Below are 24,259 nucleotides of genomic sequence, written 5' to 3' on the forward strand. Positions count from 1 at the left end.
TTAAAAGGGTTTAGATGACTGAGGTGACAAACAGTTTTTAAATCGCTTCTTCCGTTCCACTGCAGTTCGCAAAGCCTGAAGAATTAAATGTTTATTGTTCAGGATGTTGTAGCTGCACAGGTTCAGCAACTTGTTGAAATTCTCTTCAGTATATGTAAGCAGACCAGTGCCATAGGGAGCAACACAGTTAGACACATCTACTCTTCCCTGCTCCATCTCCGTGGGACTGCGCTCCACATCTGAGAACAGAGACAAGTTCAACACAGCAATGTTACTGAGGTGGAAGACTCTCACCAGGCAATGCAAAGTAACAGCCACAAGAAATTGAACTCTCTCAGGAAAATAGTTCAAGGTTTAATTACCGTATAGCTACTGTATCTGCTGCACTAGTAAAATCCACTACTTAGCTGCTTGACTACATTCACAGCTGATCCTGAATTGACTGGCAGAACAACTTCTCCACACAAAATGCTTTCCTCTCTAAATTCTAAATTTTGCATCAGAATATTTCACTTTGGCAGATTTGGAAGTTTGTATTTTTAACTTTTCCATTGGGCACTGAGATGACAAGCTCTTTATCTACCACCTAGTAGAAAATTACACCAGGAAGATCCTGAATTCGGAAATCTCTCTCCGGAGGAGTCTTTAAGTGGCAGGACAAAGAGTATGATGAACTATATGAGGTCTTTTCCAATAAGCTGATATGTGGATTTTTGTTCAGTTTTTAAGGGAAGTTTCCTGGATCATACTAAATTAACAAGAAAATTGGAGTTGATGTCTGCAGATGTATTTGTACACTGAAACTGAATTTTCCAAATAGTTTTTCTGGTGAAACAAACAAATCACCATTTATACTATTTATACAATTTATACAATTTATACAATTTTACTATTGTTGAACTAAAGAAAATAACCTGGCAACTTTTTAAAAATTACAAATATCAAAGCAGCTTGTTATTCTGGCAAATCCTTTGCTTCATTATGTTTTCAGCACTTTTGATTCTCAACTTCTTCATGTAAACAAAGTAACGAGACGGTTGTAGCTTTGTTAATAAAGTAAATATAGTATCTCATTAGAAGTCTGTTAAGCAACTGTCACTATGAGTGGATATGACTTACTAGCTGCATCCTACCCTTTATTATCAAAGGAAGCAAGCTGTCCCAGTTGCTAGATAAGGGGTTTTGCCTCAAACTACAGTTATTCGTGCTTTTAATTTTGAAGATCTTCAGTTCAGTCCCTGATTAGTTGACTAACACTACACCCATCACAACAGGACTGGGAATATGTTAATTAAGCCAACTGAGAAGCTTGCCAGTCTCTTCTTTTAGAAGAGGACAAATTCAATGGATAAACTGAATGTGACAAACCCAAAATATCATTGACTAATGCAGTTAACTTACTTGGTGCCTTGAATTTTTGGAAGGTATCACACACTAGTGGAAAATAGACTAAGACTGGTGCCTCTAAGCTATTCTCAAACACATAGCATTCCCTCAGGTGTTCCCGGTCTTCCTGGCACAGCTCCGTGCTGGGAAATGGGATCCCACGCTCCAAACAGTACTCTGAGAAGAGGTCCAGTGGCTGGTTCAACAAAGAGGAAAGTTATAACACAAAGAGAGATTGAAATAAGGCTACCAAGCCCTACAACTGATATGTTTCTGCCCTATGCAATCTGTGATTGATTTATATGTTTTTAAGGTGAAGGATGCACTGGACCAAGAAAACCCTCTTGATTTTAATACAACCTGGGTAATAGAAATTTGGTTGATTTGCTAACACTGTAGATTTCAAAAGCAAGATTACTGGTTTCTGAAATTTATATTAAATTCAGATATTTTTTTGTGATTTAGTGGGCACAGTAGAGGATTTAGATCTGGAAATTTTGATTACACATGCTGTCTCAGATCATAGATTCTTGAGTGTTTGCATTCAGTACATTTAACAATAACTTCATGTCCTGCTACAAATCAATCACATTAATTTCAATCATATACACCCCTTAATGTTTCCTCAAACATAGCAAAGCAAAAACCTGACTGAAACTTATGCAAACACCGAGAGGCAAACATTAAAGGGAAACTCCAAATTTTCATTCAAAAATAGCAAATTTATGTATTCACTAATTATATTGTAAAGCTATTTAATTAACTACTGAGGAACTTGGTACCACAATAACAAATCTGCATGGATACACAGAATAGGTTATCTTCTATGTGTGTGTGCCAGAAAGGTACTGAAAATAACCCTGATAACAACAGTGACATTAGGATCACACTGTTGAATAGTATCACTGATATGATCTTTAAATTAAAAAATACAATTTTCTGGGGAAAAAAAATAAATAAATGTGGTCATTGAACAACAAGAGTCATAAAGAATTGCAGCTTCAAAACATCACCAGAGTTTGTGAGCCACCGCTGTAATTTAAATGCAAAATGACATCCACTTTTCTCTCTGGCCTCAGAATGGGTGGGCAGCTGGTATTGATGAAGAAAGCTGTATCTACCAGCTTGAGGTAGTCACCCATTTCATTTAGCTGGTTGGGAGAAGAATCAAGCACTGTGTCTGGAATAAAAAAAACCCTTAATCATTAATTACAGCAGAAGCAAGTCCATTTTTTTCCAAATCAGCATACCAAGGAAAGACAGCCCACACTTGCATCAGTCTCTGACACAAATCCCACAGTTTTTTAACACAAGTATTAAACAGCACAGTCTTTCACACAATATTAGCATGTGTAGCTCAATTCCAAGATCACTAAGAGAGAGCAGTTCTGAGACTCAGGTTCAGCCAAAGAGGTACATTAAGCTGCTTTTTCGGCTGGTGTAAATTTGTGGCTATTTATCCTCAGTGGAAGCTGTAAATTATTCTTTTGTGACTTTTCCTAGGAAGAACTGAACAAAAACAAGTGTGCTGTGGCTTCTCCAAGACAGAAACAAGACCAGCAGTAAATCATGTGGGATTTAGTGAAACCAATTCCACAGACATGTTAATCATACTATTGTAATAAATATTTGCCTTTATGCTTAAACTTATAAATTATTTGTCCTCAGCAAGTATTAACACTCAAATCACCTTCAAAGATGTGTCTAAAACAACTTGCTATTACCTTTCCACATAGAAAAGCCCTCATTCTCTAAATACTTGTTATGCAGTTGCAAGCCCTTGAGAAAATTATGGTAAGTTGAAACCACTGGCCGTCCAGTCATCATTTCTCGAAGAGTATTGGAAAGGCAACCTTTGGGAATGGATAAGCAAGTATTCTGTTCATGAGGTTTCTTTGGCAGAGCAGGGTCTTCCTCTGTAGGAAGAATGAGAAGAGGGAAGAGGGTGTAATGTCTGCATTTGTTTAGAGTGCTTCTAAGATACTAATAATGTCAAAGAAAGAGGCATGCACCAACAAGCTGTTCTGGACAGAGGTGGGTTTCATCACTGTCAAAGCATCACCTTGTTGTTCCCTGTCTGGCCTCTCCCTCCCCAAAGGACTCATGGTAACCCTCTTGTGACTAACAAAACTCCTCAGGGATGTTGCACCACAAGCAATTCCATGTTTTTCCTGTTTTCTGGCGCATCCATTTCTCTTCTGTTTTTCCTTCATTCCCAAAAGCTTGGTGTCCTCAAGGACACAAACAGGACACAAAAAAAAACTCTTTACCAAACGTCAGGTTTCCCATTTCAGAAAGGTATGAAGACAATGTAGATGTAAGTGAAAAGTAATCCAAATAACTAACCAATGTCATGCTCAGTGTCTCGGGTCCATCTGTGCCAGAAGTTTTCAGAATGACCTGAGAGGTAGACAGCATCCATGAAGTTGTGTGAAAATATGTTACTCCATGTGCCTTGAAAGTTAAAAAAAAACCACAAACAAACAAAAAATTTAATCCTTAATACTACTTTTAATTTTTAGACCACAGCTAAGGCACCCTGCTTGGATTCAGCTTCTGTGGTTTTCTAAATTAGCACTGCTTTAGTTGTGAAATATTATTAATTTTAATATGAATAACAAATACTATGTCATTCCACATAATGTTTGGCTTATGACCAGGCCATTTTAGAAACCTGGCTGTCTATAAAAGTCAGACTATGATTTTAAATACTTCAAAAGATTAATCCTAAAGTGTGTGTTCTGTTTTGGCCTAACCTAAGAAGTTCAGTAAATTAATTGCATTTGTCTCAATAATTTGCTTTCTCTTTTGGCACTGTTGACTGTTTTCATTTGAGATGCAAATTGCATCAGATACATGATCTGGTGTGCTATCATTGCTACTTGTAGACCAGTAGTTACTAGACGCCAACTGTGTGTAGTCAGCTATGTTGTTATAAAGGTGATGTGTTTCTAAGATAGTAAATCACCTTCCAAGAAGCAGATGCGAGACTCTGGGATCTTCTTCATCAGGTGACCCATGAAGAATTCACTACCAAAATCCTCTGAACGAACAAAGGCCCCATATTTCAGGAAACCCACCTCGTAAGGTGTGAACTCCACCCACTCTGCAAATAAGGCATCAAGAAGGACTTAGTTCAGCCACCTGACCACATGTAAAAGTAACAGCTGAGAATTAAAAGCTGAAAGAACAAGGCCTGTAGCTTTAGCACGTTGATGAGAAACAGTTCTAACCATCATGTTTTGAAACAAATAGGTGCATTCCAATGTATTGTGTGGTAAATTGGTGAATGCAAAAGCAAAATTCACCTCAACTAACACTGTTAAAATCTGTTCATCCTGAGGTTCAGGTCCATGTCTGTACTAAGAAGCAAAAATTTGGCCTGAAAATCAATCAGTTGCTAAGGCCCTGTGCAAGATGTGGTGTGGTTAGTGCTGCGTCAGAAATGGCACCAGCTACAATTCATTCTCAGGCTCTGATAATCACTGGCTTGCAAAGCTAAATAAACCTTGGTTGAATACACTGAGACTGCAGATTGTGCCTAGAAGCAGATGAACAGATTCCATTGCAGGACCTCCTGCTTCATTTTGGCCAGAAAATGCAGTGGAAATAGTCACTGGCTTCACTCATCAGAGCACAGAGCACTGCCCCTCCTCAGATCCCTTTCTGGCTGCTGGAAACTGCCTCCAACTCTCACTCCCCTTCCCATCTTCTCTTTTCCTCCCTCAGCCCTTCACAGCTCTCTTGGACCACTGATGCCTCAGTAGGAACCTCAGCAGCTGAAAGTGGCTGTGAGGAGCAGGTGGGGATGAAAGAGAAAGAGCAGGAGCAGTGGCTCTCAAGGCAACATCTTTGCACAGGTACTTCCCCACCACAGTACAGCTTTCATCCAAGTCAGAACCCAGATGTGAAGAAGACAGGGCAAAAATAAATTATTTAAAAGATTAATTAGATGGGACTTACAGTTTTGGCATTCACCCAGCATTAAAAGGAAATTTCTTTGATTTATAGGAATTATGTATAGTAATAATTACCTTTGAAGTCCAGAGTGCTGAAGTCATCCCTGACATTGAGGGACAGGTATATGGGCAGCGGATTCTGCCCCTGATTTACTGCCAGTTGCTGATCAGACAGTTTGTGAGTACTTCTCTGTTTATAAGGAACAGAAGACATTGAAAAGATCAACATGATGCATGGACTTAATATACTATCTAAGCACGGTCTATCAATAAAACATCTCCTAAACCTCTGCAGATTTTGTTCTGTGTACTTCAGTGTTTGGACTACACAAATGTGTTATCTGTCATTAGCCTTCACCAAAGCATTATCACTTGTGCTTCTGGGAATTTTGGAAAGGGGGATAGAGTGAAAATGTGAGAAACTGCTCTGTGCAGTTATTGGGATATGACTTGCTTGAAGGGTAGATAAAGATATTTAGCTACCTTGGAGGTGCTGCAGGTAAAAGTCAACCAAGGCCCATTTCTTTTAATACAGCTTTGTTTGCTGGTACAGCTACACATTCCTATGTCTGAGCTTAGCTCTGTCAGAGCCATCTCTCCTCTGTATGTTACTAGAATGCTCATTTGATCTGAAATTAAAGATAGAAAATCAGTTTCATTAACACCTTGACTTTTTACATGCTTAGACATTTCCCCTAGACGTTCACATTTTAGTCTCACTGTGTTGTTTTTCTTCTAAAAACACTCAGAAGTTTTGGAAGCCTTTCCTGTAACTGAATCCAGAGCTTTAGACATGAAAAGTCAGAAATCCTCTGGAGTAAGGGATCGATTTATAATACCTGATGATGTATCATACAATCAATGAAGAGTCCCCATAAATCTGTAAAGGACAGCTTGTGCCCCTCTTCCTTTCTTTCACAAAGTTCCTTTTCATAGTATTTCATATGATCTGGGGAGAAACAATGCAGCTTGCTCTTGATCACATGTTTCCTGATACCACTAATCGGCTCTCTGAGATCCTTCTGTGACCAATTCATATCTTCATATAACTTTGCCATGGTCCTGGTAAAAGGAAACATACTGTGGGTCATCACTGGGTACGTGACAATTAATGGGCTTATACCACATGCAAGAGTTTTGTTTCAGGTTACACAAGGCTCTTGCCCTCCAACTTTTACCTTGGAAGAGCAGTGGAAAGCTCAGGCAGAATTTGGAGTAGACAGCTTTTGCTGCAGGGATACATTCAAAATTATCCTAGCTTGTTTCTTCACAGAATCAAAAGAGTAATAAAGCAACACACATAACTTAACACAAGGTTTTACTAGAATTACCATTTGATTACCTAAATGAAAGCTGTGTCAAATGTTAAGCAGGTGTGCAGCAGCAAACATTGCCCTGGACAAGTGCAATAGCTCCCCCTCCTTGAACCTGCAGGAAGAGCGTTATCTCAGACACAAGGCCAGTCTGCCTGAGATTTCAGTTCCCAGAGTTTGGACCGATTCCAGTCACCCTTTCTCATGCCTACTTCACCTTGTTCTAGTTCTGTCTCGTGTCTCTTTTTAATGAGAAGAAACAAATTGGTCTCATGAAATGGGCGAGCACCAGAAGGATGCCAAGTCCCACTGAGTAAAATTCACCACCAAGGCAGTATGCTTCACTCTACTACACAAACAGCAAGCACGAGCCCAACTCTCCTTACCATGTTGTGGCAGATAAACCACTGATGTATGAGACACAGTCCAAAACACCTAAGTCCTGGAGAGCCAGAAGGCCACCAAACATAGCTGACATGGACCGCACTCCCCCTGCTGTGGTCACGACTGCCACCACTGGCACCTGCTCAACACATGAAGGCACAGAGTCATTCATTACTAAATGGAAGAGAGAAGTGATGGGCATGCAGAAGTAGTAACAGCAACACCCTGATTCAGGTGGGTTTGGGCCCAATTTACTCCCTTCACGGCAGCGCTTAGGTATGTGTTTGAGCTGTGCAAATGTTGGTGGGACTTAGCATATGCTGAAAGCACCTTCCTGACCAGTGGTGCTTTGATAAGTCAGAAGTTGTAAGCATGGCTCTCACATGGCATAATCTATGATTAGATTTGTAGAGTCTTTTCTGGCTGGTTTTTATTTTTTCTCATGTCTTTTCCTCAGAACACATTTTAAAATTCTGACTAAAACTGAGGTCAGAGGAGCAGAGCAAAAGCTGCCTGCTTAGTTTTTCATTCCTCTAAGTTTATACACCACATTTGCTATTCTCCAGGCAGATGGTGACAAGCTTTGTTACCTCTTTGTTACCCAGATTCCCTGCCCCTTCCCTGATAGCAATGCTATACACAATGTGGTCTTCCTTTCCTCAGGGATGCAGCCCTTTTGCCCCAGAGGTAGCTCTTAGCAAAATCTGAGACAAGGTGTTTACCAAATTTTAGGAATATATCTTACAGTTGCCTTTGATCTTACCTTCATTGTATTTTACAACCTACTTTGGGGTTTTTTTTATTTTTTTGTGGTTTTTTTGGTTGGGTTTTTTTGTTGTTTGAAATAATGTGACTCAATAACCCTTTATTCTAATTTAATAACAGGTGCTGTTCTACTTGTTATTTAAGCTAATGAGCACTTTGACCCGGTTGACAAATGCTGTCCTGCACACAGCCTCAAGGGATGAATATGCTGGGAACCAAACAGAGCAAAGGAGGAAATCCCACCTAAGCACATTCTCTCAGTTGCAGAAGATTGTCTCCCTGCTCCAAGCACCATAGCCCTGTAACATTATTATTACTCCAGACACAGAGCAGCTACCTCTGAGTCCAGGGATCCCCAGGAGAGGAGAAAGCAAGAAGTAACACATAAATGGCACAAGACAGATGCTGCTGCACCAGTGTGATTAGGGAGAATCTCAGCCTTCCCCTCTGAGCCTTGCGTAGCACCAGAGAAGGGGAGAGGTGTCAAACTGAGGAGAAACTGTCACAGTCTATGCAATCAAATGTCATCATGCTTGCTTATACATACATTCATCTTAACAAATACATCCTTTGGGTGTCCCTGAGTGAGGGTGGAGGCTGACAGAGAATAAAGGAGCTATAACTGACCTCCTGACAGTTCTTTTTTCTTCCTCTCTGCCCAGTCCTTGGATATTCTTGGTCTTAGGAGCAAGTGACATTTTAGTCTATACATTTTAGTCTAGAAGATGTCAAAGAGCTATTTGGGTAGCCAAGCAAACACATCACATCCACGTCATTCAAAGTGGGACTGAATACTCTAAGTTCCCAAGATGCTGTCCCACATACCTCATCCTCATGCAGGTCTTCATCTAGCTGAAGAATATTTTTCAGAGCAGCAGCAACCACCTTCTTCCTTTTACAGATGAAATCCTGCTCCTCTGCACATAGATCAAATCCCAGCCGCAAATCTAAATTCTTGCAGCTAGAGCATAAGAACATAACAAGACACCTTGCCTGTAAGTCTTTTCTAGAGCTACTGCTTGAGACATCAGGCAAAACCAGCAACAACAATAAACCAGTTTAAAGAGAAGCTACTTCCATGCATGTGAAGGTTCCCCTATACAAGTACATTGGATAATGCAGGTACATGGATAACACAGGCCCTGTATTTCTGCCTTCCTGTGGAGATTTTAGACCAGAGTCATACCTCAAACTATTTCACACAAGCATGAGGAAAGTAAATTAATCGAATCCTCTGCTGACAAACACCAAGGAACACAACTGAATTCAATCTGTTTCACATGGAATTCTGAAATTCAGACACCTCTTCACATTCTTTTGCTATGTATGCATCTCCTGAAGAGCAGAAGGGATCTAAGCAGTTACTTAAACTTAACGTGCTTTAGGCAAAATGACCATAATACTGTGTTAGGCTTATCTCTACTTATGCTGTAAACACTCGAGTTAGAAGATGTCTCTTCATATCTGTACAGTATTATAAACATCATGTGCATTATAAGTTCTGTAACATGTTTTCATTTGTTTCAGCCAAAAGGTTTTGCCCCTTTCGTGACTCGTAATTAATATTCAGTAAAAACCTCTGATTTATCATCTGAGTCTGGATTTAGTGCTTGCATTGTAGCTAACTAATCAGTAGAGGGTAATGTTGCCCTTCAGAAAATCACTGCAAGCCAGTCAATAACTTAATTACTGTTCACTTGTTTCATTGAAAAATAACCTGCAGAAATGTAATATGCATAACAATGTCAGAAGTATGTTAGAAATGTGTTACACAAACGTGTATGTGTTAACAGATAAACATTACAAGACAGAGGGATTCTTCAGTAGTGAAAGTAGGAAGAATAAACATTAGGAAAAACACTGTCTTGTAATGTGCCAGGACTACCTACCACCTATTCTATGCTGTACTCTTGCAACCAATTTAAAAGCATGTATCATTTTACTAACCCCCATATTTTAGTCTTCGTTAACCAATTACAATCTTTATTCCTGGTTTCAAAATAAGCTACTTTGAGCTGTAACTTCCTTTCATCTAAAGACAATACTATGAAACGATAGAAGATGGCTTAAGTAATCATTCAAAATAAATAAGATTTACCCATCTTTTTCCTTCACAGAGACCTCATATGATTCACCCTGAGAATTAAGAATGAACACATAATGAATTTGAAATAGAACTAAAAGTTTGCAAAAGCAAGTTTTACAGTATTAGCAATTATTCATGTATATAGTCCAGTGATAATTATTTAATCTCTTCTCAGGCTTTCAGCACACAATCACTAGGATCCTGCTTTTAAAATACCTTTAAAGCAATCAGCAATTCTGAATATGCTACTTTTTTCACTGAAAAACAGCTATACTTTCAAATGTATGCAGAGCTGAGCACACATATACTTAGCTAGCACATTTTTAATAATAAAATTAGTAACAGACCAGGTAGCACATAAATATAGCTTACACTTGTTGAAATAATTCCAAATGCTGCCAAAGGTTACTCACTGTCATCACTGTCACTTTCTTTCCCAAGTCCAGAGAATGCAGAGGCACAGCCGTTTCTCTCCTAGCTGAGCCATGCTGAATTAAAACAGGAAAATAATTATAATAAGAAAAAAATTATTTACAACCCTTAGGTGCAAATCTACCAGAGAAAGGGATAATTCATCATGCTTCTCCCAAAAGTTACTTTATCACCATCCACAAGCAAAACATACCCCACAGAAGAAGCATTCCTTTGGCAGCCTCATGTGCAGTCTGGGTTGACTGTGTTTGACATAGTGGAACATGGTGGTTTTGCTGCCTCCCTGGCTGCAGCAAGGACCTATGGAAACATCCTGGGCTTCTTCATAGGATCCTTCAATTGTGAATGTGAAATCTCTCCCTAAGAATAAGAAGTAAAGCACAGAAAAATGTTAAATGCATCTGGCCCTGAAAAATAATAAACCAAACATCCCAAGTAAAGTTTCAGCCTTAGTGCAGTCAAAATTAATTTGGGCCAGTGTTTTTCTTCCCCCATAATCATTGTGAACAAGGACCAGGCTGAAAAGGCAACAAAAGGCTGATGTGACACTGCAACTTCTCTCTCCCCTGCCAAGTGATGGAAACCATGTGTTAGACCAGTGGATGCTACTGGTAGTGTTCCCTTCCTCCAAGTTTCCTCATAGTCTTTCCAATCTAGATAGTTGTCTGTCTCCCCTCTTTCACTGCCTCTTCTCATCACAGGTATTTCCATTCCATCACACTGCTCTAATAATTCTGAGTCTTTCAGCCTCCTCCACAGTTCCCCTTAAGCTACACAGTCACATCACCTCCAGAGGATTCTCACTATTAGCAAGTAGCCAATTCAGACCTCAGTCCCCAAGCAGCCCTGATACAAATGGAGAAAGCTAAAATGGATCACGTATTTATCTAGATTTTGCTGCATCTTCCATCGCACAAAAAGCAGTGACAATCAATATAAATCAATAACCTTACTTCTGTAAGGACTCTCCATTTCTGTTTCATCCGCCTGTACTTCCAAACAGGAAACTTCACGAGACTGGAAGAGATAAGGGGTAAAATCACTGGTCACAGGACATTGGAAAAACACTAAATCACCAACATTTATCACAAGGAATTTTTCTCCACATTTACACCACATTTTAACTTTTGTCTACAGAAGAGTGAGCTGAAGGACATCTACAGCTCTGTAGAACACCTGAAAAGATGGGCCTGTACTTTCAGATTTTTGGGATGAAACTGAAATTTCCCAAGAGAGTGCTGCACAGAAGGCAGTAGCAGCTCAAGATCATGGCACAGTACTTGGGACACAGTGTGAAAAGAGCCTTCAGCTCCAAGATAGACTTTAAGTGATAAACTCTGCAGTAACACTGGATTCACCCACTTCCCAGTTTTCCTTGTCTCCTGCCATTTCATCAGTGAGCAGCTCACTGAGACTGTGGCAGAGTGCTGGTCCAAGCCTCTCCCCATGCACTACAAGCATTGAAAACTTTTCAATGCCTGTGTCTCATCTGAAAAAGAGTAAAGGCTCTGCCCAAAGGCTTACTTGTTGCAACCATATTCTTCAGTTAAGACCTAGCATAAGAACATTAAAAAATTAGAACAATTACCACTAGTACGCCATTAGTAATGATGTTTTCAGATACACCTGGACTGAAAAGAAAAAAGGAAAAGGCTTATTCAAGGGTGAGTCTAGGAGCAATAATCTTTTAAATGCAAATAGTTCTCTGAGCTCAGCTTTTCTAGCTGTCAAGCATCATCAGCATTTCTATCTTTCACCTCTGTCTCATGCTCACTACCATGTCACAGTCCCACAGCTCCTAGGGACATTCCCTCTTACCTTCCTTGATCAGCATTATCTCTCCTTAGGCTGAATTACAAAATGAACACCCACCCTCAGCTATAAATAGTAAGTGATACTGTCACACAAGGAGGGGTCTCACCAGATTCAGGAGAGAAAAGCAACCACAGGGAAGATGCCAAGATGGGATGTCTGAACACAGGTGCACAGAGCCACTTCCCCAGTGCTGCACTACGACTCTCTAAAATGTGAAGCTTTCTGATGACAAATTCTGTAACATTTGGTCTTTACTCACATGTTTTCCAGTAGAAATTCCACTTCTAGTTCTTCCTGTTTCTGAAAAGAAGATTTTTTTTTTTCATTTAGGGGAAAAGAATATTTTTTTTTCCTTCATAGAGTTCTGATGATTTTGTACAACCCTCTCTTGCCAGGTTTTTGCTATTCCTACACCTCTTTTTTTGCCCACCCTTTCATTTCATGTCCTTCCACTGCTCTACTGTTTACAAACCAGCTGTCCCTCCCAAGGGAAGGAGGAAAGTAAGTATCATGGAATAGCGGGTGAAGGACATGTTATTCATTATATAAGTAGGATGAGACATGGGTCAATCACTGCCCATGAAGGGAGGTAAAACAGGTTAATGATGTAGGAGAACATCTTGAGAATAAATGGACCAAGGTGGTGAGTATATTTGCATTAAAACAAAAGAATTTGCAGAGTATAGTAACTAAACATGAAAAGAGATGGGAGAAGAAAGCAATTTGGAAAATTAAAAATCACCAGTGAAGAAGACAGAAGAGAGAAGACTGAAGCTGTGAAGGGGAATGGGGTAAAGAGCTCACAAGGGCCGAAGCAAGACAAAGAGGAGGAGGAGTGTAACAACAGGGAACAGCAATAGAAGAAAATCATCAACACATCAACATCATCAGAGGGAGTGAATATCTGTGCAACTTTACAGCAGCCATATGCTGGATCAGTCTGCATGGGACACAGCCAATCCAGGAAATACTGCAAACAAACATATATCAGAGAGATCATCTTTCTTTCAGGGAAGAAAACCCTAAATAGTGGAAGATTTAAATCTCTTTTTGACAAGTGGTAGGAAAAATTTACATTCATATTCCAAAGAACTGAACTTTACTTCCAAATATCCCTTCAGTCCAGCTGCACAGCAGACTTAAACTTTGTAAAGAGACTGTGAAAACCCTGCCAAGTATGATAAAGTAGCTGCCAAGGTAAAATCATCACTACAGTAAAGGTGAAAATAAGTATTTTTGTATTTACTACTTCATGTCAGCAAATGAGACATCTCAGATGGCTTCCCTGAGAGTTGGGTCTGTGGCATGTAACCCAGCAGCAAGTGATTCTGCTTGCTTATTTTTCCCTAAATCTCTGTTTCATTAGAATTAGGGTGGTTGCAACAGTTTCTAACAGAAGGCTGAGGGATGGATTTTAGAAAACAATTGCCTTACAGATATACAAGATAGACTTTTATCAAGCATCCTCATGTGACCAGTCCATAGTATCCAAACTCACTCACAATCTGTTCCAACTTTGTCCAAAAAAACAGGAGAAACAAAGTTCAGGAGATTGTGGCTCATAACATCTGCCTAATTGTTCCCATCCTTCTTATGTTGTTGTACACATGCTCACAAAAATTATATTTTTAAGTCCATTCACATTTTTGTGGGTGAAAAACCTGAAGTAAAGCAAGATGTGTCAAGGTTTAACCCCATCCAGCAACTAAGCCCCCCCAAGAGCCGCTCACTCACTTCCCCCCAGTAGGATGGGGGAGAGAAACAGAAAAGCAAAAGTGAGAAAACTCATGGTTTGAGATAAAAACAGCCTAATATGAAAAGCAAAACAAGGAATCCATCCACCACTTCCCACCAGCAGGCAGGTGTTCAGCCATCTCCAGAAGACCAGGGCTCCATCATGCATAATAGTTACTTGGGAACACAAACATCATCACTCCAAACATCCCCCTTCTTCTTCCGCCAGATTTATATGCTGAACATGAGGTCATTTGGTGTGAAATAACTCTTTGGTCAGCTGGGGCTGGCTGTGCCCTCTGGTTGGCTGGTGTTTGTGCACCCCAGACTACTCACTGGTGGGGTGGTGTGAGAAGCAGAAAAGGCCTTAACACTGTGTAAGCACTGCTGAGCAATAACTAAAACACCCCTGTGTTATCAATACCCTTCCCAGCACAAATCCAATACACAGCCACATACTGGCTACTATGAAAAAAAAATAACTCTTTCTGAGACAAAACCAGCACAACTAGTTAGACCACACAGTGAGCAAGGGGCAGAGCAGTAAGCAACCCTGATGCTCTGACATTACCCATCCAGCCTCCTCAGCCCCTCTTTTGAGATACCTTAGTAGATGGAAGAAACCATTATGGGGAGAGGTAGCAGTACAGCCTGTTATTAAGGTTGTCCACTATGTCCCATTATTAAATCACTTTTAAAAAAAAACAAACCCTAAATGTTCTAAAAATCCATGTACAGACCATAACTTGTGACATCTCATGGGCACCTGAGTAGGATTTGCAATTCAGATAAAGAAGGCTTGACCAAGACATTCCTGAGACTCAGCTCACCTTGTTTTATCTCCCCATCATCAGCTTTGCTAAGCCAATGGATTAAGCCAACTCTACACATGCCTCAGAGCAAACTCATGGCTCAAATCACACCTCAAATTATCTCAGTCACATAAGCCTTATTCTAAGAAAGACCATACCTATATGGAGCAGGTATATTGGAATACTTCATAAGGATTTACCTTCTTGAAGAGTAGCTAATAAACACTCTTCAAAGAGATAGTAATATAAGGAGCAGGCAAGAGGTTTTTTTCAAACATTCTGTCTGACAGAGCATTTTAGAAATAAACAGAGCACATACAGTCCCTTGGAACTGTAAACTCAAGTTCATGTCAGAAGTGTGAAAAAGCCATCTAGCCTCCAAGTAGAGAAGTTATGTTTTGGAGAAAGTAATCTGAGTATGTATTTTGCTCTCTTAAAAAGAGGGTCAGATTGCTCCACCTGTACTCTCAGCAACTTCACCCACCAAATATTTCATTAAAAGTTCTTTATATCCTCTTTAATACAACCAAACACAATATTCTTTGAGACATATGCAGCAAATAACACCACTGAGTCAGGCACAGACCTAGAAGAACAAAATACTGAAGAGATTCTCATTCATCAAGCCCTATCCATTCTGTGCTGACTCAGCCCCCCTAAAAGAAGTCTGTAATCCTGTTACAAAAGGTCATAAACATACTTGCTCAGAATTTTTAATTAAAAAAAAAAAAAGTTATTTACCACAAGGAGAAAAAAAAAATCTGAGATATTTTCATGAGAATATATAATAATTTACCAAGCATATTTTCCAAAAGCACATGACAGAATCCCTAGTAAATCTGAAAGGAGGTATAAGGAAAGCTATAAGGAAATATCAACCAGTTCAGACTCTTCAAAGGAGCCTCCCTTCCTCTTACATAAAAAAAGAAAGATGAGACTTAAAGCATTGTTAAACTTTCATCAGGTCATGATGATCAAACTGTAGGAAGAAGCAACACATTCCCATGATGCGTTGTGGGAAACGGTTCTTCTTCTTCCCCACATAAGTCTAACTAAAATGCCTTTTAAGTCAGCAAAGACCTTCTGCTGATCATTCCCAGCTAACAGACCAAACCCAGGCCTGCTGCTCAAGGACAAATGAAAGCAAAACAACAGGTGTGATACAAGGCAGGAAGGATGGGCAACAAGTTATGCATTGCCCCTAATGGTTACCACCCTAACTGGGGGCTCATGGATGCTTCTCCACTTCAGAAGAACATGACTTTGGAGTTCATACTTTAGAAGCTGTTAATGAGGCTCCAGAATGTCTCCAGTGTCATACAGCAGCTTTTAAAATTGTAAGCGGAATCATCTAAATTAAGGACAGACAAAAGCAAGAATACACCTTGTCCCCACTGACAGACTCCTCGGCACCAGATAGAAGCAGAAAAATGTTGTGTTCATGCTTGCAAGCACAGCTGATCTTAGAGAAGTTCTTCAGGATATTATCCTCTGACCTGATCCAACCAATGCTGGTCACATAGCAGCACTTTTGGCCTCTGGTTGCAATCACAACCGAGAGGTGTCTGTTTCTGGCCTTTCCTAAACCCTGAGCATTTAAATTTGTGCTTTAACAAGATTCTTTTAACAAGGTCTTTGTGTGCAAAAACAACTCTAATATTTAATATAGTTAGTAATTTGTGACAAAATTCTGATCAAGAGTATTTCTTCATCTATCCACTTTATTTCACTCCTCATTTCATTTCTTACCTCTGAATTCAAATCAAAATTCAAGTGAACTTTTTCTCCAGGTTGTATTTTGGCTACATCAAAGCGAACAGTCAAAAGCCGGTCATCTGGTGTGAAAGTATCCTCATCACAGACTGTCAGCTCCAGAATGTTCTGAGAAGAGAGGCAGAGAAGGATGTAAATGCCATATTCTGGGAGTTCTGAGCCCAAAAGGAAGGTCTGGCAAGAGGCAGCATGCAGCCACCAAGTTGTTCAATGTGGACAGTCTCCTGCTGAGATGGCTGCAGCAAGCCTTTGCTCAGATATGCAGCCCCTGTGGCTCCAACTGCAAAGTCAGGGACTAACAGTAGAAGGGTTCAATCGTCAGATTTTACAATTAACAGGAGCTCAAAAAAAAGGCAACAAAAGTGACAAGCATGATGTTAATATGCGCTGGACAGAGCACAGATTACAAATGTTCTTAACAATCCTTTGTAGATTCAAAATTATTATCTTCAAAAATGTCAACATAGCAGGAGAAAGTAAAAATACAGGACAAACTTAGCCTTTACAAAGGGAAGGTAAATCACATTAAATCTTGTTAAAAGATTTTAAGTTAAGTTGCAGTGATTTCGCTTGCATTTCCCCAGAGCTCAGATGATCCACAGCAGCACAAGATGTAATACTACTAAGCCATGGAAAACTGACTCTCTGCCTAGATCTTGCATCACTTGCACTCAACTTTATTCCAGATGATCCATAACTCTTTCGGTTTACACTCACTCAAAGCATGAGACGGGCAGGATTGTGTTATAAGTCTGTAAGACACAGGTTTGATTTCCTGTAGGCTTTTGAAAATATGCTCATTTAGTGATGGAGTAGTTGGTACTGAAGGGTGGGGTTCTTTTAAGTTAATGTAATTCCTTGTTTACAAAAAGCGTCATTCTTACTGTATCAAGCAGATATTGCAAGCTCATGGCAACATACAGCAAAAATGTCTTTGAGGTTACACATAAGAAAATGCCACTAATCCTCCAGAGGATTTACAAAACCTTCCATCCAATTCCTGAGGTCCGAGCGCCTGGGATGACAGCAGAGACCGGTCAGGGTACCAGAGAATCCAAGCCAGGGCCTACTTTGAGGTAGGAAACATCATCTCTCATGCTGTCTCTGACACTTGCTGCATTTTTCCATTACCATCCTATTCCTCAACAGAACTGAGTTCAAGCCTCTGTGTAAGCCTCAAGGCTCTCCTAAGGAGCCTGTTAACAGCAGGTAAAGATGACCCCTTTAGAAAGTGTATGGTCACTGTCACAAGTGCAGATCCTACCTTCACTTCACTTTGTATCATGAAGCGGAAGGTCTCGTTCCAGACAGGGTTTCTGCAGTTCCGTACAGTTCTTGTCCGGGCTTCCCGACACGAAGCTGTTGGCAGCCACAGCTTCACGTAACAGTCAGTTAGGCTCACTGTGTCAACAAAAGAGATGTAGATAACTAGTACAGCAGAATTCTTTTTTATTATGTCTTTTGTCCAGTCAAAGAGGAAAAATATTAACCTCTGAGGAGTCCTAAGTATTTCATTACACACAAAGAAAACATTCTAAATGTAGAGTTATTTAACTTTTCTATCTAAATTTATGTCGACTCCAAACAAAAGTCAATTTTACACCACTAATACTCTTTGATAGTAAAACCCAAAATATTAAATTTCCACAGCACTTAGCTGAAACATTCTAGCTCTTCTCATTTTTTACTTCTATTTTCAAATATTTACCAGGCTGCGAGCAAATTCATATATTAATTCACTTCCTGAGATTTCCCTTTTTAAACAAAAAAAAATAAGAAGAATTTTATTTGGGGGAATTTTTATTTTATTTTATTTTTTACCTAGTCCTATTTGTAACATACAAGTCATTCACACTGAAACAGCAATGAGGAGACAAACACAGCATCACCCAGCACAACTCTTGAGTCTACCTATATCTTTCACAAAGGTGCCCTTTTCAGAAGCAAAATGAGCAGCCTGTGGATAAAGAGGCACTGAAGAGTTAGGGAATATCACAGAGCAGATGGTGAAGGGAAAGGTAACTTCTTTACCCAACACAGAATTTCTATTCTATTTCACTTATGTTGTTAACTGTTTTCTAAATCATTGTAAATGAGTCTAAACAAGAATGAAATACATGCAACTTCTTCAGCTAAAAAAAATGACACACTACTATAATCCTAGCAGCAGGTGTAAAAGAGCATTAAATCCAGATCAAGGTGACGTTTTTTATAAACTATAAACATGATATAATTGATACTTACACAGGTCTGCTTTACAAAGATTTCTCATCCTTATAATTTTTACAGTAAGCCAGCACAACTGAGGCACTTCTGGCTGCAGAACAATGAGAAAAACACCTGAATTATTAGGAAATAATTGAGACATAACTAACACCAGCTATCTGATTGCATAGCAAAGACAATGAGACCTGCAAAATAAGTAAACATAGGCCATTCTCATATTAATGCAGTGACTATGTTTTAATTTTACATTTTTGAGACAAACTCTGAGAACTTCTTTCTTGATACCATCTAATGCCTGATTCCAGTTTTGTTTAGTAATCAGCAGTGTTTAAGGTTTGGGCTTTTTTACAGATTTACATTTTGGAGGTTAAGTTTAAAAGCAGGGAGTACTACAAAATACCACAAGATATCTTTCCCAGAAGAAGCCATTACATAATTGTCCCTGTAATTTGCTCCTCAATTTTCAAGCTAAGTGCAAGAGATTACAGCATTCGCAGGGTGCCAGCTTGGAGACCATGGGGTGGTCACCATACCAAAATATATGACCCTTACACCAGCAGGAGGAAGGCTGAAATCAGAGGCTTGGGGTAAGCATTCTTACGTTTCACACATAGGTCCAGCTCCCTATAAGGCAGCTCTAGCATTTCAGGACAAATTTGATATGACATAAAGCAGAAGAAGCTGTGATTTTTTAATTTGTTTGGGATTTTGGGTTGTTTGTGGGGTTTTTTTACCTATGTGACATTGAATAAAGATAGCCTGTCATCCAGAGGTAGAGGCTGCATTAATCAAAATAAGACCACATTACTAGAATTACCAGAACATGCAGGACTGATATATGTACATAAACCAGGAGCTAGAGGAAAACCAGAGCTGAAGAAAGCATGAATCACTGAATTTGGAACTGTTCACATGGAAAAAACTAGGCTGACTCAACTGATTTACCAAGAAGCACTGAGGTATAGCAATATATTGACATTCCACTGCATAGAGCTCTACAGGGGAATGTATTGAAGGCCACACAACCTGCTTCATTTTTCGTTTCCTCCTTCTCCGTCCTCAGCACAGCTACACATAACCCTGTAACTCAGTTACAGGAAAAACAAGACAATCCTGAAAGCATCAGAGGTTAAATACTACATACAGGAGCAGTAGCTCTATTAATTAAATTGAAAGAAGCAATTAAACCTTCAAAGCAACATGATTTCTGAGAAGCTGTCTCCTCAGGACCTCCCAGTTTACTTCTCATTTTCTAAACTGGTTTCCTGACCAAAGGAGTTTAACCATCTAAAAAAAGTCAGTCACCAGGCTAGATGCTATTTAGATATCACTGGAAAATTCCCAACCCAATAATTTTCTGTCAGAAAGTGTCATTTGAACAAAACCAGCAAGTTTGGAAGAAACCTATCAGCAGAACTTTTGGCAGCAACGTTTCTGGAGCTGAATGACAGGAATAAATTATCAGAATAGGTGAAAGTTCGACTTTTCATCCCAAATCCAGAGGATTAACTTTTCATCTTCAGCTTTAGAAGCATCCATATCCAGCAGTTTGGAGGAAACTTACTCATGAGACAGCTGAAAATATGCAGACCCAAACCCAACTGTTACTCCACAGTGCTAGCAGGTAGTGAGGTCACTGCTCTCCCAGACCTAAGCAAGAGTTAGCCTTGTACTTCTGCACTGAATACAGCTAGGGAGCAGATTCAGGAAACTGGGGGGAACCCATCATGTTGTACATTATTATTTTTTTTTAAGCTATCATTTAATATCATTTAAACCAGCCATTACACAGGAAAGGGAATAGTTTATTACATATGCAGTATGTAGCTCATTCAGTACCTTCCAACACCTTTTACCAGTTCCGTTTCATAAAAATTAGCATTCAGAAGTATTTTAAATGGCGGACACCAAATAATACAATTTATCTGCTGATCTGTCTCCACAAAGCAAAGGAAAAACAATTTGATGGAGCTTTGGGTATTATGAGGTCTGACTACCACCACAGAGTGAGGTCACAGTAAAATCAAGACTGCAATCCAGCTCTCCCAGTTCCTGCGCAGCATCTAAACCACAAGTTCATCACCTTCTGCACCTTCCCAACCCCCAAGTCAATGTTTTCCACTCCATACAGCACACCCACAGAAGAAACAAATACTGCCCTAACTAACCATCAAAAATACCACCTCTTACAGCAACAGTTAAGCTTAGAGAGATGGGAATGGCTGATAGTAGATGGCAGGTGCACAGCTGTTGTTCACACTCCGTAGGCCTCTCCCTGCAACCCAGAAGCTGCCCTCTGCACAGTACCTTGTCTCCAGTGCTGTGCAGTCCTTCATGATTTTTCCTTCTGATTCCAATCTTCCTGTGTGGGTTTGCTTGGATGAACTGATCCTGGGGACAAGAAGCCAAGAGAGGAACAAGCAAAGAAACCCAGCAGTCAGCATTTCTGTTTTCGGTTTCTACTCAGATTCACAGGGTGCCCTGCCATTTTTACTCCCCATGATGACATGTATCTGCATCTCATCAAGACCATATATCTGCTGCTTTTACCAATAACCTTCCTGCTGCTGATCCATTTGATATTTAAGGATCAAACTTCCCCCACCTCAACCAAGATAGCCAAACACATCCTCATGCCCCACTGCTGATTTTCTCTTACCAAAGGGGAATAGGCTGATGATCCCATTAGTATCTCTGTTTCACAAAAGGCAATGCTATAATGGTCCAGTCTGTATATCTCTCAGCTGGCAGGTGCTCCTTGACCATGCTATTTTACAACCAAGGAGGAAGAGCTATATAGATTGACTCATAGCTCCACCTCCCACTGATTTCAAAAGCACAAATTATGCACTTATTCTGTGCCACATGTAGATATTTTATTATTAATATTTTTTAACATCACAGTGACTTAAGGGAAAGGAGATGTGCCAAACATGTTGTTAATCCCAAAATAAAAGTTACCCACCATCATAAGGGTTGGAGAACCACACACAGAAGGACATCCTGTGGCAGTTGCAACCCTCAAAAACAAGACAAGACCTAACACTGCAGCTACTGATATCTACTGTTACTTTCTCTAGTCATAAAATCCACGTTGGCACTTTGGCAGCAGCAAGTGGAGTGATCCAAACATCCACACAGCAGCATTTCAGCTTCCACAGGCTGGTTTCTCCAGCCAGATGTGCAACTGCAATAGTTTTTGCCAAGGCTACTGCAAACTACAGCCACATCTTGGAGGCTGGCTCTTATGGACAGTGGCAAATAGCGAAAGAAAACAGCCTGAAGCTTTTCTTCTCTTATTTCTGTTACATAAGGGATGCTACAGAGTTTGTAGAGCCAGTAAGAGCTTTTGCTATTGAAATGTTTTTAGAGAAAGTGCTGCCTTCAATTAAATTATGTTAGAAGCCATATAAGCTTTTAACACAACTAGCTACTTATGACCTTTTTTTCAAAATATATAAATTCATGTTAAAATTGTCAGATCTTATTTCTTTTTCCTTGTAGAATAATTTCACATTGCTTTTCTGTAATAGCACTCCATACATAATAACAAAAGTATTCAGTACCCTTACTGAAATATTTAAAAAGACAGAAAACAGCTATTGTGTTAAACACTTCAAATCACTAAACTCAGCTGTTATCCAATAGTGAGAAACAGCAGATGGAATACAGTTAGTTAAAAAAAAACAAACTGTTGATTGTATTTTTCAGAATTCCCAAGTTTCTTTCTAAGTCAGAGAGAAAATCCCTTTTTTTTGACACAGCAGGGACTTACAAAATAAAAAATCTGACTTTCAACAATTTCTAATGAAAGTATCTGACTTATTTCAACTCTCTGGTAGAGAAGAGCTGCCTTAGATAAAGTTTTAATGAGCACTGTAATTAGCTAGTCCTTCATGGACTCAGGCAATGAATACATGAAAGCCCCTGCATTGGGCAGCACCATCATTTATGCAAAAAAGTGTGATGAGTCTCCAGATACAGGGTTTTTGTTGGACTGTTTTTTTATTTTGTGGAGGGGTCTTATTACAATAGAGATCTATTTCACTTTAGTTACACGATAATACTTCTGATGTAACACTCCCTGGTTTGGAACAAGAGATACAGCTTATGCTTTTACAAAAGGCCAAACACGACAACTGTCACATCAATCTGAAGTCATTTTACAGCTCAGTTTGAAGACAGCGGATTCATTCTAGGTCTTCAAGAATAAGAGTTACCTGTCCAGTTCAATATTATGCCATGCTTGCCACTCAACTCTCACCCTTCCTGCATTCAGGCCTGTTACAGATTTCTATAAATTAAGCAATATTAACTGTTCAAGCAGCTATGTTACTATGCTATACATGCTTGATCCACACATCACAAGAAAGAATCCAGCTAAAGTGCTCTCCCATGCAAAACCAGACATAGCCCAGCAATGGTAGGAAGTTGGTTGGTAACCTGCTGGTGTGCATCATGAGCAGTGGTGCAGGTGAGTCAGAAATCAGGAAGCCACAGGCCAGAAAACCAGGTATTTCACCAATACCATTAGAACAGCAGAAGCCTTCAGCAGTGCTGCTTGCACGAGGGCTGGCGTCACACAGACTGGCCACCCAACCTGCAGCACGGGTGCTTGGGGGGGCAGGGGAGCAAACCACTGGCGCAGCCTCTGCCGTGGCAGCTGTGAGAGCTGGAGAATCCCAGTTGCTATCGAGATCCCAGATTCCTTTTGACACAGACTCAGAATCACTTTGCTCTCACAGAAAATGAAGACTGATAACCAGTGATATCGCCAAATTCTCACAGGGTTTCTAGAGCTATTTAACCCTTAATACAAGGGAAAAAACTTCTGATAGAAAGATGCTGTGATAAAGAGCCAGACACATTTCTATATCTGAGCTCTGACACAGCAATTCAGCCACAGAATCCAACTTTATTTCTAAAAATACTAATTATTTAATTCTTCATAAACCCCTAAACAAAAGTTATTCTGCATCACCTTTAAATATCTGATTTCATTTATATGACACAAATACAACATCCCAAAACTGCATCACTCATCATTCCTTTTTGACCTGGACTGGGACAAAACCTGTAATGACAATGATTTAAATCAATAAGAAACTAACTTTATGTAATTTTCAGACCATCTGTTAAAAGCTTTTGGGAAAGGTGAAGAACAACAGACATTAAGCTGCATTTCTTACTTAGAAAATACGGAGAAGACCACAGGAAACATCTTTCTTGTAGAACACTATAGCAAATAACTTGTTTGCCTTAGTATCATCTGTTGCACATGACAATGCTCACAATTGGTTCATATTGTGTTAGAATTAAAGTTTTGTCCTAATACATGATTCAGTATGACCATAAACAAAGCTCCACACTCACATTACCTACTTGGGCCTTATCTGTAAATTCTTTGCTCCATTGTTACTAAGCTATTTCATAAGTATTTCAATCTGAGGTGAGTTAACCCAAGTGATAATGATAACATGCTTCATGTTATTGCTCAGGAGACAGCTCAGGAGGACTGAATTACTTAGGAGCTCTTTCCTCTCAAACAGCACTACTACAGTCACCCCATTCACC

The 24,259-nt window shown here is 39.7% G+C and overlaps 1 protein-coding gene across 1 annotated transcript; it reads right to left on the minus strand.

The window, feature by feature from the left end:
* Positions 1–18,746, minus strand: LOC104390485 (cytosolic phospholipase A2 epsilon-like). Its single transcript, XM_009999623.1, has 17 exons — positions 18,704–18,746; positions 17,724–17,860; positions 16,436–16,567; positions 11,279–11,342; positions 10,519–10,685; positions 10,307–10,381; positions 9,906–9,943; positions 8,633–8,768; positions 7,045–7,181; positions 6,185–6,407; positions 5,421–5,535; positions 4,355–4,492; positions 3,733–3,840; positions 3,111–3,302; positions 2,400–2,566; positions 1,402–1,582; positions 1–239 (listed from the first exon to the last, which is right to left on the minus strand). Exons 1-17 carry the CDS (start codon positions 18,729–18,731, stop codon positions 1–3), a joined length of 2,277 nt encoding a protein of 758 aa, XP_009997925.1. The 5' UTR covers positions 18,732–18,746.
* Between the last annotated feature and the right edge of the window lie 5,513 nt (positions 18,747–24,259).

Source organism: Chaetura pelagica, unplaced genomic scaffold (genome assembly GCF_000747805.2).
Source record: "Chaetura pelagica isolate M959 unplaced genomic scaffold, ChaPel_1.0 scaffold55, whole genome shotgun sequence".
NCBI lineage: Eukaryota > Metazoa > Chordata > Aves > Apodiformes > Apodidae > Chaetura > Chaetura pelagica.

Bases quoted from the DNA above. Each gene is read 5' to 3' on its own strand.
- LOC104390485 (XM_009999623.1), bottom strand. From the start codon at position 18,731: ATGAGAAATCTTTGTAAAGCAGACCTGT. The intron at 11,343-16,435 runs GTAAGAAATGAA...TATCTCTTCCAG, and splicing joins ATTTTGATTTGAATTCAGAG to TCTCGTGAAGTTTCCTGTTT. The intron at 240-1,401 runs GTAAGTTAACTG...CTCTGTTCTCAG, and splicing joins CCAAAAATTCAAGGCACCAA to ATGTGGAGCGCAGTCCCACG.